Source organism: Trachypithecus francoisi, unplaced genomic scaffold (genome assembly GCF_009764315.1).
Source record: "Trachypithecus francoisi isolate TF-2019V2 unplaced genomic scaffold, Tfra_2.0 Lachesis_group17, whole genome shotgun sequence".
Classification (NCBI taxonomy): Eukaryota; Metazoa; Chordata; class Mammalia; order Primates; family Cercopithecidae; genus Trachypithecus; species Trachypithecus francoisi.
Window position 1 is genome coordinate 87,511,092 of NW_022681462.1, and position 18,004 is coordinate 87,529,095.

The following is an 18,004-nucleotide window of genomic DNA, read 5'->3' on the forward strand; positions in this document are numbered from 1 at the left end:
CTATGTTAGAAAAAAGATATGAAACTCTATAGTATTGTATTACTCTGTTTTCATACTGCTGATAAAGACATACCTGAGACTGGGCAATTTACAAAAGAAAGAGATTTAATGGACTTACAATTCCACATGGCTGGGGAGGCCTCACAATCATGGTGGAAGGGGAGGAGGAGCAAGTCACGTCTTACATGGATGGCAGTAGGCAAAGAAAGAGGGCATGTGCAGGGAAACTCCCCCTTATGAAACCATCAGGTCTTGTAAGATTTATTCACTGCCACGAGAACAGTATGAGAAAAGACCTGCCCCCATGATTCAGTTACCTCCCACCAGGTCTTTCCCACAACATGTGGGAATTCAAGATGAGATTTGGGTGGGCACACAGTCAAACCATGTCATTCTGTCCCTGGCCCCTCCCAAATCTTACATCCTCACATTTCAAAACCAAACATGCCTTCCCAACAGTCCAAGTGTTAGCTCATTTCAGCATTAACTCAAAAGTCCACAGAGCAGAGTCTCATCCAAGATAAGGCAAGTCCCTTCCACCTATGAGCCTGTAAAATCAAAAAGCAAGTTAGATACTTGGGGGTACAGGCATTGGGTAAATACAGCCATTCCAAGTGGGAGAAGTTGTCTAAAACAAAGGGGCTGCAGGTCCCAAGCAAGTCCAAAATCCAGCAGGACAGTCAAATCTTAAAGCTCCAAAATGATCTCCTTTGACTCCATGTCTCACATCCAGGACAAGCTGCAAGGGGTGGGTTCCCAAGGTCTTGGGCAGCTCTGCCCCTATGGCTTTGCAGAGTACAGCTTTCCTCATGGCTGCTTTCACAGGCTGGTGTTGAGCGTCTGTGACTTTCCAGGCGCATGAGGCAAGCTGTTGGTGGATCTACCATTTTGCAGTCTGGAGGACGGTGGGACTCTTCTCACAACATCACTAGGTGGTGCCCCAGTAGGGACTTGAGCCCCCACATTTCCCTTCTGCACTGCGCTAGCAGAGGTTCTCAATGAGAGCCCCGCCCCTGCAACAAACTTCTGTCTGACCATCCAGGTGTTTCCATACATCTTCTGAAATCTAGGTGGAGGTTTCCAAACCGCAGTTCTTGATTTCTGTGCACTCACAGGCTCAACACCACATGGAAGCTGCTAAAACTTGGAGCTTGCACCCTCTGAAACAACAGCCTGAGTTGTACTTGTCCCCTTTTAGTCACAGCTGGAGTGGCTGGCACACAGGGCACTAAGTCCTTAGACTCCATATAGCAAAGGGACCCTGGGCCTGGCCCACAAAACCATTTTTTCCTCCTAAACCTCTGGGCTTGTGATGGGAGGGGCTGCCACAAAGGTCTCTGATATGCTGTGGAGACATTTTCCCCATGTCTTGGTGATTAACGTTCAGCTGTTCATTACTTATGCAAATTTCTGCAGCCAGTTTGAATTCTTCTCAGAAAATAAGATTTTCTTTTCTATCACATTGTCAGGCTGCAATTTTTCCACATTTTTATGCTCTATTTCCCTTTTTTTTTTTTTTTAAAAAAAAAAAAGACGGAGTCTGTCTGTCACCCAGGCTGGAGTGCAGTGGTATGATCTCAGCTTACTGCAAGCTCCACCTCCTGGGTTCACGCCATTCTCCTGCCTCGGCCTCCTGAGTAGCTGGGACTACAGGCACCCGCCACTGTGCCCAGCTAATTTTGTTTTTGTATTTTTAGTAGAGACAGGGGTTTCACGGTGTTAACCAGGATGGTCTCAATCTCCTGACCTTGTGATCCGCCTGCCTCGGCCTCCCAAAATGCTGGGATTACAGGCATGAGCCACCGCGCCCGGCCTCTATTTCCCTTTTAAAACTGAATGCCTTTAACAAGACCCAAGTCACTTCTTGAATGCTTTGTTGCTTAGAAATTTTTTCTGCCAGATACCCTAAATCATCTCTCTGAAGTTCAAATTTCCACAAACCTCCAGGACAGGGGCAAAATGCCGCCAATCTTTTTGCTGAAACATAACAAGTTTTAGGAAACAACTTCCTCATCTCCATTTGAGACCACCTCAGCCTGGATTTCATTGTCTATATCATTATCAGCATCTTGGCCAAAGCCATACAACAAGTCTCTACAAAGTTTGAAACTTTCCCACATTTTCCTCTCTTCTTCTGAGCACTTCAAACCGTTCCAGCCTCTGCCTGTTATCCAGTTCCAAAGTTGCTTCCATATTTTTGGGTATCTTTTCAGCAGCACCCCACACTTCCAGTACCAACTTACTGTATTAGTGTATTTTCATGCTGCTGATAAAGATATACCCAAGATAGGGCAATTCACAAAAGAAAGAGGTTTAATGGATTTTTACATTTCCACGTGGCTGGGGAGGTCTCACAATCATTGCCGAAGGGGAGGAGGAGCAAGTCACATCTTACATGGATGGCAGTAGGCTGAGAGAGAACTAGTGCAGGGAAACTCCCCCTTATGAAACTATCAGATCTCATGAGATTTATTCACTACCATGAGAACAGCATGGGAAAAGACTTTCCCCCATGATTCAGTTACCTCCCTTCAGGTCCTTCTGACAACACATGGGAATTCAAGATGAGATTTGGGTGGGGACACAGCCAAACCATATCAAATATGCCACTTTTGTTTTTGTATGCTTTTATATGCATAGAATATCTATGAATACATAGTAAACAAGGGAAGGGAGCTGGGTGATTGGAGGGAAGTTCACCGTCACTTGTTTTGTACAGTTTCCTTTTTGTACCAAGTATTTGTATTACCTAACTTTAAAAATGCTCTGATAGGCTGGGCACAGTGGTTCATGCCTGAAATCCCAGCACTTTGGGAGGCTGAGGCGGGCGGATCACTTTACGTCAGGAGTTTGAGACCAGCCTGGCCAACATGGTGAAACCCCATCTCTACTAAAAATACAAAAATTAGCTGGGCATGTAATCTCAGCTACTTGGGAGGCTGAGACAGGAGAATTGCTTGAACCTGGAAGGCGGAGTTTGCAGTGAGCTGCGATTGTGCCACTGCACTCCAGCCTGGGTAACAGAGGAAGACTTTGTCTCAAAAAAAAAAGCTCTGATAGTTTTCATTTCTGGTTGTCTTTTTGTGTAAGGCAGAACACTGGATGCTCTATCCAGGCAGGCAGGATGGCTTCTGTTTCAGACAGCATAAAGACCAGTAGGAAAGATTAAACATATGTACCATGTCTCTAGACTGCTTGTTAAGAGTTATCATTTTTGCATTGTCCAAATATACTGCCCATTATTTTTACTGAATTGTTTATTTTTTTATTATTGTGTTGAAGAGTTCTTTTATGTCCTGAAGACAAGTCCTTCGTCAGATATTTGTTTTGCAAATATTTTCTCCAAATTTGTGGCTCGTCTTTACATTTTTATAACACTATCTTTTGAACAGCAAGTTTAAAATTTTAATAGTGTTATTTATTTATTTTTCTTTTATCGTTTGTGTTTTTAAGCATCATATATAAAAACTCTGTGTCAGTGAGAGGTTGGCAAACTAACCACCTCATTCAGCCCACTACTTTTTGTAAGTAAAGTATTATTTGAATATAGCTGTGAACATTTGTTTATGTATTGTCTATGGCTGCTTTCATGCTACAATGGCAGAGTTGCGTAATTTCAATAGAGACTGTTTGACCCTCTGCAGGATAAGTTTACCAACCCCTGGGCTAACCTATAATCCCGAAGATGTTTTTCTATGTTTTCCTAAATTGTATAGTTTTGAATTTTTTATATTTAGGTCTATTAATTTTTGTATAAGACATGAGGTGTGGGTTGAGGGTTTTCGTTTGTTTGTTTTGGCATATGGACTGCCAATTGTTCCAGCACCATTTGTTGTAAGGCAATTCTCTTTCCATTGAGTTACTCTGGTACTTTTGTTTGAAATCAATTGACCATAATATATAGATTTATTTCTGGACTATCCCTTTCTGTTCCATTGATCTTTGTGTTTATCCTTATGGCAGAATCGCAATATCTTAATTGCTGTAGCTCTATAGAAAGTCTTGAAATCAGTGAATCTAAGTCTTCCAACTTTGTTCTTCTTTTTGAAAAGTGTTTTGACTATTCTAGTTTCTTTGCATTTTCATAAAATTTTAGAATCAGCTCGTCAGTTTTTATAAAAAGCCTGCTGGGATTTTAATTGGATTTTACATTAATTTGGGGGAAAATTGACATCTTAACAATATTGATTGATCTGATATGTGAAAATAATGTATCTGCAATTATTGAGGTCTTTGATTTCTCACTGTGCTTTATATATTTTATATATATAATATGTGTGTATATATATATAATGTGTATATATATATTTTTTGAGATGGAGTCTCGCTCTGTTGTCCAGGCTGGAGAGCAGTGGCATGATCTTGGCTCCCTGCAACCTCTGCCTCCTGGGTTCAAGTGATTCTCCTGCCTCAGCCTCCTGAGGAGCTGGTACTACAGGCGCATGCCACCACACCGAGCTAATTTTTTGTATTTTTAGTAGAGAAGGGGTTTCACTGTGTTAGCCAGGATGGTCTTGATCTCCTGACCTCGTGATTTGCCCACCTTGGCCTCCCAAAGTGCTGGGATTAAAGGTGTGAGCCACTGTGCCCAGCCTGTACTTTATATTTTTGAGCACACAAATCTTGCATTTATTTTGTTATATTCTATTTCTTTTTAATGCTTATACAATTGCTACTATTTTGTGAATTTATTTCTAATTATTCATTACTACCACTAGAAGTACAATTTAATTTTGTGTGTTGACCTTGTCTTCTGCAATTTTACTCAATTCATTTAGTAGTTTTAGTAGTGGAAATTTATTAGGTAAATTCAGTAGATTAATCCTTTGGGATTTTCTTTTTTTTTTTTTGAGACGGAGTCTCGCTCTGTCGCCCAGGCTGGAGTGCAGTGGCGCGATCTCAGCTCACTGCAAGCTCCGCCTCCCAGGTTTACGCCATTCTCCTGCCTCAGCCTCCCGAGTAGCTGGGACTACAGGTGCCCGCCACCTCGCCCGGCTAGTTTTTTGTATTTTTTTTTTTTTTTTTGAGACGGAGTCTTGCTCTGTCGCCCAAACTGGAGTGCAGTGGCCAGATCTCGGCTCACTGCAAGCTCCGCCTTTCGGGTTCACGCCATTCTCCTGCCTCAGCCTCCCAAGTAGCTGGGACTACAGGTGCCCACCACCTCGCCCAGCTAGTTTTTTGTATTTTTTAGTAGAGACGGGGTTTCACCAGGTTAGCCAGGATGGTCTCGATCTCCTGACCTTGTGATCCGCCCGTCTCGGCCTCCCAAAGTGCTGGGATTACAGGCTTGAGCCACCGCGCCCGGCCGTTTTTTGTATTTTTTAGTGGAGACGGGGTTTCACCATGTTAGCCAGGATGGTCTCGATCTTCTGACCTCGTGATCCACCCGTCTCGGCCTCCCAAAGTGCTGGGATTACAGGTTTGAGCCACCGCGCCGGCCTCCTTTGGGATTTTCTATAGACAATCTTGTCATTTGTGGAAAAAACCAGTTTGGTTTCCCCTTTTAAAATCTATCTTCTGGCTTTGATTCCTTCTTCTTGCATCACTGTACTGACGGTGTAGTACAATATAGTACATTGTTGAATAGGAGTGGTGAGAGCAGATGTTCTTGTCTCGTTCATCATCTTAGGAGACAACGTTTAATCTTTTGTGATTATGTATAATGTTAGCTATAGATTTGTTATAGATACATAGGTTGAGGATGTTCTCTTCTGTTTCTGGTTTTCTGAGAGTTTTGAATCATGAATGATTGTGGAAGTTTTTCAAATGCCTTTTTTTTTTTTTTTTTTTGAGGCAGGGTCTCACTCTTTCGCCTAGGCTGGAGTGCAATGGGTGATCCTGGCTTACTGCAGCCTCTGCCTCCCAAGTTCAAGTGATTCTCCTGCCTCAGCCTCCCGAGTAGGTGGGATTGCAGGTGTGCGCCACCACGCCCTGCTAATTTTTGTATTTTTAGTAGAGACGGGATTTCATCTTGTTGGCCACGCTGGTCCCAAACTCCTGACCTCAAGTGATCTGCCCACTCGGCTTCCCAAAGTGCAGGGATTACAGGCGTGAGCCACTGTGTCCAGCCCAAATGCCTTTTTTTTTTTCATTAATTAAGATGATCATTTATTTTTCAGTCTGTTGATGTGTTGGATTACATTAGTAGATTTTCTTTCATATGTTGAACCAACATTGCATTCTTGGGATAAATGGTATTTGGCTATGATACATATTTCTTTCTATATATTGGCTAGATTCATTTGGTTAAGATATTTTCCATCTATGATGGTCTGTAGTTTTCTTATAGTTTGTTTTGGTCTGATTTTTCTATCAGGGTCAATACTATATTCTCATAAAATGAATTGAGAAATGTTTTCTTCTTGTTTCTGGAAGAGTTTTTGTAATATTGGTATGATTTCTTCATTAAATGTTTAGTAGAATTCACCAACGGAGCCTTTGTCATGGAACTGTTTTCATGGGAAGGTTTTAAATTATGAGTTAAGGAATTGGTACATTTTATCTAAGTTGTGGAGTTTATTGCCATAAAATTGTTCAGTATATTCCCTAATTACCCCTTTAATAGCTATAAAATCTCTAGTGATGTCTCCTTTTCATTACCAATGTAGGTAATTTGTGGTTTCTGTCTTTTTTTTTTATCACTCTGGTCAGAAATTTATTTAGTTTCATTGAACTTTTCAAAAAATTAGATTTATGTTTCATAGATATTATCTATGTTTTGTTTTCCATTTTTTTTTCTTCAAATTGCTTTGTATTTAATTTACTCCTCTTCTTTTTCTACCTCCTTAAGATGGAGGCTTAAATTATTGATTCAAGACCTTACTTATTTTCTAATGTAAGTATTTCATGCTGTAAGTTTCTATAAACTACTTTAGTAGTATCCCTGTTTTTTTGTTTTGTTTTTCATTTTTTTTTTATTTTTATTTATTTATTTATTTTTTTTCTGAGACGGAGTCTCGCTCTGTCGCCCAGGCTGGAGTGCAGTGGCCGGATCTCAGCTCACTGCAAGCTCTGCCTCCCGGGTTTACGCCATTCTCCTGCCTCAGCCTCCCGAGTAGCTGGGACTACAGGCGCCCGCCACCTCGCCCGACTAGTTTTTTGTATTTTTTTAGTAGAGACGGGGTTTCACCATGTTAGCCAGGATGGTCTCGATCTCCTGACCTCGTGATCCGCCCGTCTCGGCCTCCCAAAGTGCTGGGATTACAGGCTTGAGCCACCGCGCCCGGCCTGTTTTTCATTTTTTAAGGAGCAGAGGTTTAATAGGCAAGAGAAAGAGAAAGGAAAACAGCTCTGTCTCTAATGAGAGAGAGGGGACTTCGGAGAGGAAAAGAGAACAGGAGATATGGCAGTCGTGAACAGGAAAGAAGGAAATTAAGATAGAAAAATTGGAGATACTGTTGCTGACACCCCTTTGGGCAGTGGGAGGCTGAGGTCAGTCCAGAAACCTTTGGATATATTACCAGGGGGTAGTCCCAGCCAGAAATCCTCAGTTGCTCTAGAACCTCTTCCCAGCCTCACATGATGGCTAAATCCTCTGTGAAAGGAAGCTGGTTCAAACATGGCTAACGTGGCCAGCAACCTGTGGGTGCTGGGGGATTCTTGATGTTCTGTCTAGTAAGTCACACATCCGAGTCTTTAAGAATGGCAACCATGCTAACTGTGTTTTTAGCTGGTTGATGGATGCCTATTATTGATTTGATTTGGTTCTAAAATGGAGGCTGAGAGCCCCAAAATGAAAGGACAGGGTTGGAGTCCGCTTTTCTACTTACCATTTCGATGAATGTTGTACCTTGTTATCCCAGACGAGGTTTCCAATATGAAGTGGCTGTGTTGTCTGGGGTAATTACCCGGAGTTCGTCAGCTCACACCAGGAAAATTTAGGACACAGACACACACGAGGAGTTTAGGAGCGGAGGTTTAATAGGCAAGAGAAAGAGAAAGAAAAAGGAAAATAGCTCTCTTCATAGTGAGAGAGAGGGGACTTCTGAGAGGAAAAGGCCCTCCGCACAAACGTTCATGTTTTCTCTTTTAATTTTCACTCAATTAAAACTATTTTCTGATTTTCCTCACTTTTTTATTTTACCCATGAAGTATTTTAGAAACATGTTGTTTAATTTCCAACTCTTTGGTATTCTTAATCTATCTTTCAGTTATTAATTCTAATTTAATTCCATTTTGGCCAGAAAAAATACATTATTTGATTTGAAGTATTTTAAATATCTTAAAGTTTGTTTTATGGACCAGAATATGGTCCATGTTGGTGAATATTCCCTGTGCTCCTGAAAAGAACATAGTTTTTGCTCTTGTGTAGAGTGTTCTGTAAATGTCCAATTTGATCAAGTTAGTTGGTAATGTTTTCAGGTCTTCTGTATCTTAGTTATTTTCTGTCTTCTTGTTCTATTCATTAATAACAGGAGTATTAATATCTATAACTGTAATTGTGGATTTGCCTATTTCTCCTTACAGTCCTATCAATTTTTGTTTCATTTAATTTGAAGTTGTATTGGTGTATAGTAACACATTTAGGATTGCTATGTCTTCCTAATCAACTGATTCTTTGTAGTTATATAGTGTTCCACTTTATTACTGGAAATATTTCTTGTTCTGAAGTCTGTTTTGTCAGATATTATTAAATCAGTTCTGTCTTTTCTTTCTATTCTATCCTTTTTACTTAACTTTTCTCTTCATATTTAAAGTGGGTATCTTGTAGATAGGATGTAGTTGGATCTTGTTTTTAAAATTTGACCTCATAATTTATTCTTTTAATTAGGATACTTAGATTATTTCTATTGAATTATTGATGTTTGGATTTAAACATACCATCTTGCTAGTTTTCTGTATTTTGGGCCTTGTTTGTTTATTTTTTCCTCTTCATTTTATTTTCAGTTCCAGGATACATGTGCCAGATGTACAGGTTTGTTACATAGGTAAACATGTTCCATGGTGGTTTGCTGCACCTATCAACCCATCACCTAGGTGTTAAGCCCAAGATGCATTAGCTATTTATTCTGATACTCTCCCTTCCCCCACTCCTGTGACAGGCCCCAGTGTGTGTTATTCCCCTCCCTGTGTCCATGTGTTCTCATTGTGCAGTTCCCAATTACAAGTAAGAACATGTGGTGTTTGGTTTTCTGTTGCTGTGTTTGTTGCTGAGGATAATGGCTTCCAGCTTCATCCATGTACCTGCAGAAGACATGATCTCATTCTCATTCTGTTTCATGGCTGCATAGTATTCCATGGTGTATATGTACCACATTTTCTTTAGTTTATCATTGATGGGCATTTGGGATGATTCTATGTCTTTGCTACTGTGAACAGTGCTACAGTGAACATATGCTTGCATGTGCCTTTATGGTAGACTGATTTATATTCCTTTGGGTATATCCCCAGTAATGGCATTGCTGGGTCAAATTTAAAAGAAGAAAGCAACCCCATTACAAAGTGGGCAAAGGACACGAACAGACACTTCTCGAAAGAAGACATTTATGTGGCCAACAAACTTATGGGAAAAAGCTCAACATCACTGGTCATTAGAGAAATTTAGAGTAATGCAAATCAAAATCACAGTGAGATACCATCTCATGCCAGTTAGAATGGCTATTATTAAAAAGTCAAGAAACAACAGATGGTTGTGAGACTGTGGATTAACAGGACACTTTTATGCTGTTGGTGGAAATATGCATTAGTTCAATCATTGTGGAAGACAGTGTGGCAATTCCTCAAAGAGCTAGAACCAGAAATTTTTACTACTTTTCTTGCCTTGTATTGAATTAATCCTTTTCTGTGATTCCACTTTATCTCTACTCTTAGCTACTTATTTACCTAGTGCTTGCTGTAGGTCATGGTTCCTAAACCTTGATACTATTGATATTTTGGGCCAAATAATTCATTGTTGTTGTTGGGTGGGGGAGTGGCTATCCTGTATGTATTGTAGGATTTTTAGCAGCATCCTCAGCGTCTACCTACTAGATGAGAGTAGCAACCACTCCCCATTGCCTATTGTGACAACCAAAAATGCCTTCAGACTTTGCTAAATGTTTTCATGGTGGTAGCAATGGTGGGTTGGGGGTGGGAATTGTCCTTGGTTGAGAACTGCTACTCTAGAGTTTGAAAGATATATAACTTATCACATTCTTCCTTTAAATAATATTATGCCCCTTTATATGTCATATAATCACTTTATAGCACTGTACTTCAATTTTGTATCTCCCCTTTTTATGTCATGTTGTTACACATTTTACTTCTATGTGTCACTAACCCTACAATACAGTCTTATTAATTTTTGCTTTAGTTGGTAAATAACTTACAGTGAACAAAGTAAGAAAAAGTAGTCTTTTATATTTATCTTCTGATGCTCTTTGTCTTTACCACCCTCTCTCTCTCCCTCTCACCTCCCCCTCTCCCCTCCCCTCCTCCTCCTCCTCTTCTTCTTCCTCTTTCTCCCCTCCCTTCCACCTTTTTTGATAGATCCAAATTTTTACCTGGTACTATACTTCTTCCTGAAGAACTGCCTTTAACATATTTTGTGTCTTCAGGGAGTGAATTATCTCAGGTATTATTAGTTCAAAAAAAAAAAAACTTTATTTTCAAAAAGTATTTTTGCTGGTTATTGAATTATGTACATAGAACTGAATTCTATGTTCAGTTTTTTTTCTTTCAATCCTTGAAAGGTATATACTCCATTCTCTTTTGGCTTGCATACTTTCCTGATAAGAAGTGTTCTGTAATTTTAATCTTGGTTCTTTGTATGTAATGTTTTTTTCTCTATCTTTGTGATTTTTATCTTTGTTTTCAGCAGTTTGACTATGATATATCCATGTATGTTTGTTTGGTGTGTCTGCTTTTGGTATTTATTATGAAGGGTTCTTTGGGATATTTTGGATCTCTGGTTTGTTACCTTGGGTTCATTTGGGAAAATTCTTGACCATGATCTCTTCCCATACTTTTTGTGTCCATTATTTTTTTTTTTCTCCTGGGAGTAGTAGACATTCCGATATAATTCAGCTCTTGAATACTCCAAACTGTATTTTTCCCCCTACTCTTTTTAACTTTGGTTTCATTCTGGATTGTTTTTATTAACCTGTCTACAAGTTCACTTGTTCTTTCTTCATCCCTGTCCAGACTACTGTTGAGCCAGTCAAAGTGTTACTGAACTAAACTAAGTTTGTTTGCCTGTGTGCAGCGGAAAACTGTATTAGTCCATTTTCACGCTGCTGATAAAGACATACCCGAGACTGGGAAGAAAAAGAGGTTTAATTGGACTTAGAGTTCCACATGGCTGGAGAGGCCTCAGAATCATGGCGGGAGGCGAAAGGCACTTCTGAAATGGTGGTGGCAAGAGAAAATAAGGAAGACGCAAAAGTGGAAACCCCTGATAAAACCCATCAGATCTCGTGAGACTTATTCACTATCACGAGAATAGCACGGGAAAGACTGGCCCTCATGATTCAATTACTTCCCCCTGGGTCCCTCCCACAACATGGGGGAATTCTGGAAGATACAATTCAAGTTGAGATTTGGGTGGGGACACAGTCAAACCATATCAAAAGCCAAACACTGAAGCAGCAGGTTTTTGTAGAGGGAAAAGTTTATCACAAGGCCACCAAACTAGGAGACAGGAGAGTGGCTCAAATCTGTCTCCTGAGCTGGGGCATGTTTTATAGTCAGATAGTAATGAGGCATGATCTAATTGGATCTTCCAGTGAGGTGGTACCTAGAGGTGTAATCTGATTGGATCCTGTATTGGGGTAATGCCAGAGCTTGATCTGATTGGATCCTGAATCCTGACATAGGTTGTCTGCTTCTTAATTCAGTCCCTGTTCCTTAGTCTGATCACTTAGGTTCCGCTTGTGGTTGCATGCTTGGTTTATCTGGGCATGCTCAGGTTGTGTGACATTCAACCTGGGGGTCCATGGCAACTGAAAAACAACTCACAACTTTGTTACATAAAAGTTGAATCAAACTGGGGTAGTGCAGTCAGAAAAAGGATTTTTCACCTCTGGTATCTTTTTCTTTTTGTTTTTAGCTTTCATATCTTTTTAAAGTTGCCATCTCTCTGCTGAAAGGACTAGAGAGACTAAGGTGATCTCTTTTGCTGCTGCCTCTTGTCAGGTTGTTTGTATTGGAGACTGAATCAGTGTAATCAAGAGTTGAGCTGATTTTGGGTTTTGTCGCCGTCATTACCCTCTCAGTGCACCACAAGCTTCATATTTCTCTAGCAGTTGGCTGCTGGTCCCCTTGTGTTTAGAGAATGGCATGTCACTTTACAAGATTTTTCTCCGAGTTCCTGTATCATCCTCATCTTCCAACAGTCTTTGCACATCTGTGCAACAGAAGTACCAATATTTCTCCTTACGCTGTTACCCCTCTCCCAGTGATAGCCTATTGTTTGTTATTCAGTGCCATGCTTGTGGTACAGAGCAGGCTTCTCTTTTGTTCTGGTTCAGACTCAGTTGTATTCAGGTCATTGTCCTGGGCATCAGTTGGGCTTTCTCAGCCTCAGCATTCCTGCCCTCTCTTTCTTGTGACTTGCCCTTTCTTCCATGTATTTGTGGTAGGTCATGGACAGGAATATCCTTCTTTTCCCACAGTGGTGGTAAAAGTCTGTTTGGTATTGGTGCAGGATTTTCCTGCTCTGTACTCCACCGTGGTGGCAGAGGTTCTTTTGCCTCTACCGCTCTCCTAGCAACATTCTATCTTTCCCTGTCACATAACTGAGAGTGTTTGTCTATCTCTTCCCCAGAGGCAGAGAAATTTTGCTTCTGTTCTGCCCTGAAACAATGGGTTTTTGCCAGGACCTTTGGTTAGAGGATTTTCTGTTCTAGTGGCTTGAGGCTTTTTTTCTGTGTTAGAGAACAGTTGGGGAATCAGGCTTCAGCCTTGTCCTAGACACCTCCTGCACACTTCCCCTAATGATGAGGGCTCTCTCTGGTTTCCTGTCCTACTATTATACTAATCTTTCTTGTGAGCACCTGGTCAAGGCACGTGGAAAATCTTGCAACTGAGTGAGAACTTTCCTTATGTCTGGGGTCCCCAGCTATTCTAAACTGACATAGAAGGTTACACTTGGTCTTTAAGAATTTGTTAAAATTTTAGCTAATTTTTTCTTTTACTATTGTATAGTGGCCACTTCTTTTTCTGTGACCTGCTGAAGATCAGACAGTTTGTGTGTAGTCTTTGCTTGGAGGAGTTATCCCTCCAAGAAGAGGAATAAAATGTACTTGGAATTTTATTAAATTTGCTTGATTGCCTTGTGACCTCCACTCTTTGTTAGACCAAGAGAAGTTTTGATTTTATAGATACGATTTTTTTTCTCATTAGGATGGAAATGACATTCTTTTGTGGCTTTCTGCTTTCTAAGCAGAAATAGAACTACTTAGAGTTCTTGACAATTTAAAAATTCTGTTTATGCTGATCCTCCTTTAATGTTTTCCCTTTTTCCTCATCTGCCTCTCGATCACTTCATCTTTTAGGATTGAACCCAAGCTCCATGAAGCCTTTCCTGATTCCAGTAAGTAGAATGGAGCATTCTTAACTGTATCTCTTGTAGAACATGTTTTATTTTTTTGCAGGCCCATTGAAACCCTCAGTGAGATTGGGCAGTTTCCCTTAAGATTTTGCAAGTTTATGAGCATAATGGTTGTGGAGTTTTTATATAGGATCATAGAGTAAACTTGAGATAAAAGATAAAATGACGTACAAAGAAGCTCGTATTTATTAATCGAATACAAATTTGTGAAATCACACCACAGAGGTTTCTGTGCTGTTTGTGTAGTATTGCTTTTGAACTAAATTATTGTCAGAAATAAGACTTAAATTCCTAAAATCTAATCTTTGAAAAATAGGGGATTCGTTATACAAACTAGTATATATTGATGCAATGGAATATTGTAGAGCTGTAAAAGCAATAAAGAAACATTTCCTAACTTGGATATCCAGGACATACTGCTGAATAAAAAGTAAGATGCAAAACTGAACATTTTTTGTAAGAAGGCAGGAGGAGTAAGACTGTATTTGTAGGTAAATGTCTTTGCGTAAAACATTGCTGGAAGAATATACAAGAAACTAGTAAAAGTGGTAACCTACAGTAAGCAAGAGCAAAGTGACCTGCATATGGATGGTGTGGGAATGAGACTTCTTAGATATAGGTTTCCTTTTATATCATTTTGATTTTTAAATCATGAATATAGCATGTATTCAAAAAATGAAAACCAATAGACATAACTATGTAGATATTGAAAGATAGGAAGATCTGAAAAATTCTTCAGAGCTGATAAAAATGTTAGTCTATGAAACAAAAACTGGATGTGAGATGCTTTTATTTTACATAAGCCGGCTTTCACCAATGAAAGAGTGAATACAAAGTGTGGAAAATTGTGAAGGACAAGGTTTTATGAATCTGGCTCCAGATAGAGAAATATGTAAAAAGGTAGCTTTCTAGCACAATTAGGAACGTTTTGGTTTTAGATGCAGTAGTAGTGTGGATGATCACTCAAAGTAGAAAGGAGCACTTTGTATAGGTAAAAACTATAACAGAAGTACACAGTACGTGGAATGGGCAAGGCAGCCGTTTCTTACTCCTGAAATCACCAGGAATACCCTTGGAATCTGATAAGATGTGTTTATTGTCAGAAAAAATAGATGAAAATACTAAGAATATTCTTATCACAAATTAAAACATATAAAGAAACAATAATTACTTAAATAGATTGTAGCTCAGAGACCAACCTTATGGGCAAACAAATGAAATAGAAAAGAAGAAACTTTGTAAACCAAAGGATGATGAGAATTCCTTAATGTTGCTGGGAAAAACTGGTTGGTAATTTGAAATGCAGGTCAGTTTAGAGCCAAATCTCATTCTATACATTATATGAAATGAAGTATTGAGAAGATTAGTCCATAGAAAAATGAAAATCAGAGTATATCTACTATTATTAAAGGGGGAGAAATTTCAAAGCAGAGAAATAATAAAAGATATGAAAAATGCAATGATGGGCAAATCCATCCACCTGAAAATAAAAACTTCTGTATTAAGGGCCAGTGATAAGACTGAGAACATGTTAAAAGTAAGCAAGATAAATAGTACAAGTTGAGCAACCCAAATTTGAAAATCTGAAATCTGAAGTGCTTCACATTACAAAACTTTTTGGATGCTGACATGCGCACAAAGGAGCATTTTGAATTTCAGATTTTTGGATTTCAGATTCTCAACTGGTAGGGGTAGAGTGGCAGAAGTTTGGGAAAAAGGCAGTGTGAATTATGGGAGAAGGACCTAATTAATGGTGCATTAAGGGTTGCTGCACAGCATTCGGTGTCTAGTTGAATTTTGAGACCATAATTTTATAGCAGGATCAAGTCACATGGTTGTGTGATTGTTCTCTAGCAGGCAATTGGATTAGGAGTTTGAGGGTGGTGAAGCTGAAGCAAGAAATAGCATACTATGTGATTTATAGTTGCGGAGATAACCAAGATTTTGAAACTGGAGATAACAAGCAACTAGAATGGAGAAAGAGTAGGTAGAGTGCATCCAAGTGAATGAGTCTAGACTCAGGTTAGAAAAAATAGAGTGAGATATTGAATGATAAATTGAAGAAGAGGGTCATACAGCCAGATGGGACATCACAGGGAAGGAAGGAAATTGCTTATGAGGATCTGAAAGTGTCACTCTGGAGAATTTTGTCTCTACCATGTTATCCTTCACTCTAAAGCATTATTTTCGAGAGCCAGATTTAGCCCAGTGGTTGAAAGATTTGGTCAGTGATGGTCAGTAATGAGAGTTGGCCAGTGAGTGGTCAGAGTTGGTCATCATTCTCAGTGATGAGAATGTATAGATGATTTGTTTTACTTACGTAAGAGGGATTTCCAGAGGTCCTTGTGGAAAAAGTTGGAAGTAAGGGTAGCAGTGGGAGACCAAATGGAGTAGATGTGAAAGCATAACTGGGGGCGTGCAAATAGGACAGAGGGTAGTTGGCTAGAATGGTTTGTGTTTTGAATAAAGTCCAAGAGTGATAGGGGTAGGAGTCACAGGTAGAATTTACTAGCCCTACATTTCTGACCTGCGGTATAATGAGCATCTCTGGAGCCTGATCCACTGTCTGTCTTTGTGATTATAAAGGGAATGTTAGTAAAAAGCTTAACCCTGGGTGGTAAAACCTAATTACTTTGGCCTTAAATAGCAAAAGCCAGTAAAACTCTTTTTTTTTTTTTTTTTTTTTTTTTGAGACAGGATCTCACTCTTTTGCCCAGGTTGGAGTGCAGTGGCGTGATCCTAGCTCACTGCAGCCTCAACCTCTTGGGCTCCAGCCATCCTCCTACCTCAGCCTCCCAGGTAGCTGGGACTATAGGTGCATGCCACTAAGTCCAGCTAATTTTGTATTTTTTGTAGAAACAGAGTTTTGTCATGTTGCCCAGGCTGGTGTTGAACTCCTGAGCTCAAGCAGTCTGCCCACCTTGGCGTCCCAAAGTGCTGGGATTATAAGCATGATCTATTGTACCATTAATTTAGTAAAATCTAATTTGTAATATCCCACTTTCAGTGGCCTAGGATGGAATAATAGCCATGATATCAGGTGCTTCTTTATTACAGAGTTCTTCTGCTTAGGAACCTTGTTTCCTTTTACTGTTCCACTTTACCTGAAACTGGATACTCAGGCTACTGCTGCTGGAGTGACTTCAGCAACTCCCCTGGAATACCAAGGCAAGCCCCAATTGATTGCATACCTCCTTTGGGGATCTGAGCTTTTAAAAAAGCCAGCAACTACCTTTTATCAACTTGATATGTTTATCTATTATATCTTTAATCTTTAAATTAATTTTTAAAAACTTGGTGGTGACAAGAATGAGAATTGACATTTCTTGAATAACTAAAGCATCTGTGTAAGAATCTTTGTATGCTTACAAACAGTGGTGTGTCACAGTACCTAAAATCTGTAATGTTTTCAATGGCCCAATTGTGTCTTCTGTCTCCTGCTTTAGATATATCCATACTAATGGAAACGTAACTGGAACTGACTCTGATGATAAAATCAAGGACCATCAAGCAAGATCATGCAGTAGGCAACTTTGCTTCCACATGAAGTTACCAACATTTAGAATTTCTACTTATTCTAAGGTATTTGAGACGCAGTTTTACTTTAGTTTTGACTCCTTAGTAGTCATTTTGTAGTGTTGATTTCTAGATAATAGGTTTGGTGAGTTTAAAAGTACTTAATATGTTAGAATGCTTAGCTCTTAGAGAAGAGTTCACTTCCCTCCTTTCCCACTATACTCCCAAAGAAATCAACTGAGAAGAGATCCAAATTTTTTTTTTTTCAAAAGCCTACAGTACTCAGTATTCCCATGTGGTCTCACAACCAAGTACTAACCAGGCCTGACTCTGCCTAGCTTTTGAGATCAGATGTGTTCAGAGTGGTATGGCTATAGACAAGATTTTAAAGGGATCTATTTATTAAAATTAGGAAAGCATATCAATTATAAGAAATACATTAAGTGTAGATTAAGTCTCAGTAACTATATTAGAGGAACTGGAATAAATAAATATCAATTTCATAATTATTTACATTATGACCCCTGAGAGAAACAACTGAACGCAGCACTGAGTCTACCTGCATGATGTCAGAGACCTTATTGATCTTCCTTTAGATGGTTTGAAACCTTTCTCGCCTTTCTTCCTAAATTTATTGTTAGGGATTTTCTGTTCACCAGTATGTGTCACTGTTATTCTCTATAAGCTGTCCCTGTAGGACCTTTGGGAGCTAATGAATTACTTGGGCTGGAAAACCAAGATATTTAATTAAAGAATCAGGTGACGCTTCCAAAATATGAGGTGGATCCCCACTTGAAAGACCACATAAGACAAATAAAACAAAAAGGAAATATAATGTCAACAGAAAGCAAAACCAAAAATAATTCTATGTTTTCACATAAATTACAGATAGGTAGAGTGACTTAGGTGTTTATTTAAAAACAAAATATTTTTTATTTTAACTATATTTTTCCAAATAGG

At 39.4% G+C, this 18,004-nt stretch overlaps 2 protein-coding genes across 2 annotated transcripts in view; both read left to right on the forward strand.

Moving 5' to 3' along the window:
* The window catches only part of LOC117062863 (serine/arginine repetitive matrix protein 3-like), a 70,369-nt gene that overhangs the window by 48,045 nt on the left and 4,320 nt on the right, over nucleotides 1-18,004 (forward strand). The window contains exon 3 of the mRNA XM_033176747.1: nucleotides 16,975-17,110. Coding sequence (XP_033032638.1) covers nucleotides 16,975-17,110 — 136 coding nt within the window. The remainder of the gene's footprint in view (nucleotides 1-16,974; nucleotides 17,111-18,004) is intronic.
* The window catches only part of NCOA1 (nuclear receptor coactivator 1), a 282,993-nt gene that overhangs the window by 47,019 nt on the left and 217,970 nt on the right, over nucleotides 1-18,004 (forward strand). The window lies entirely within an intron of this gene.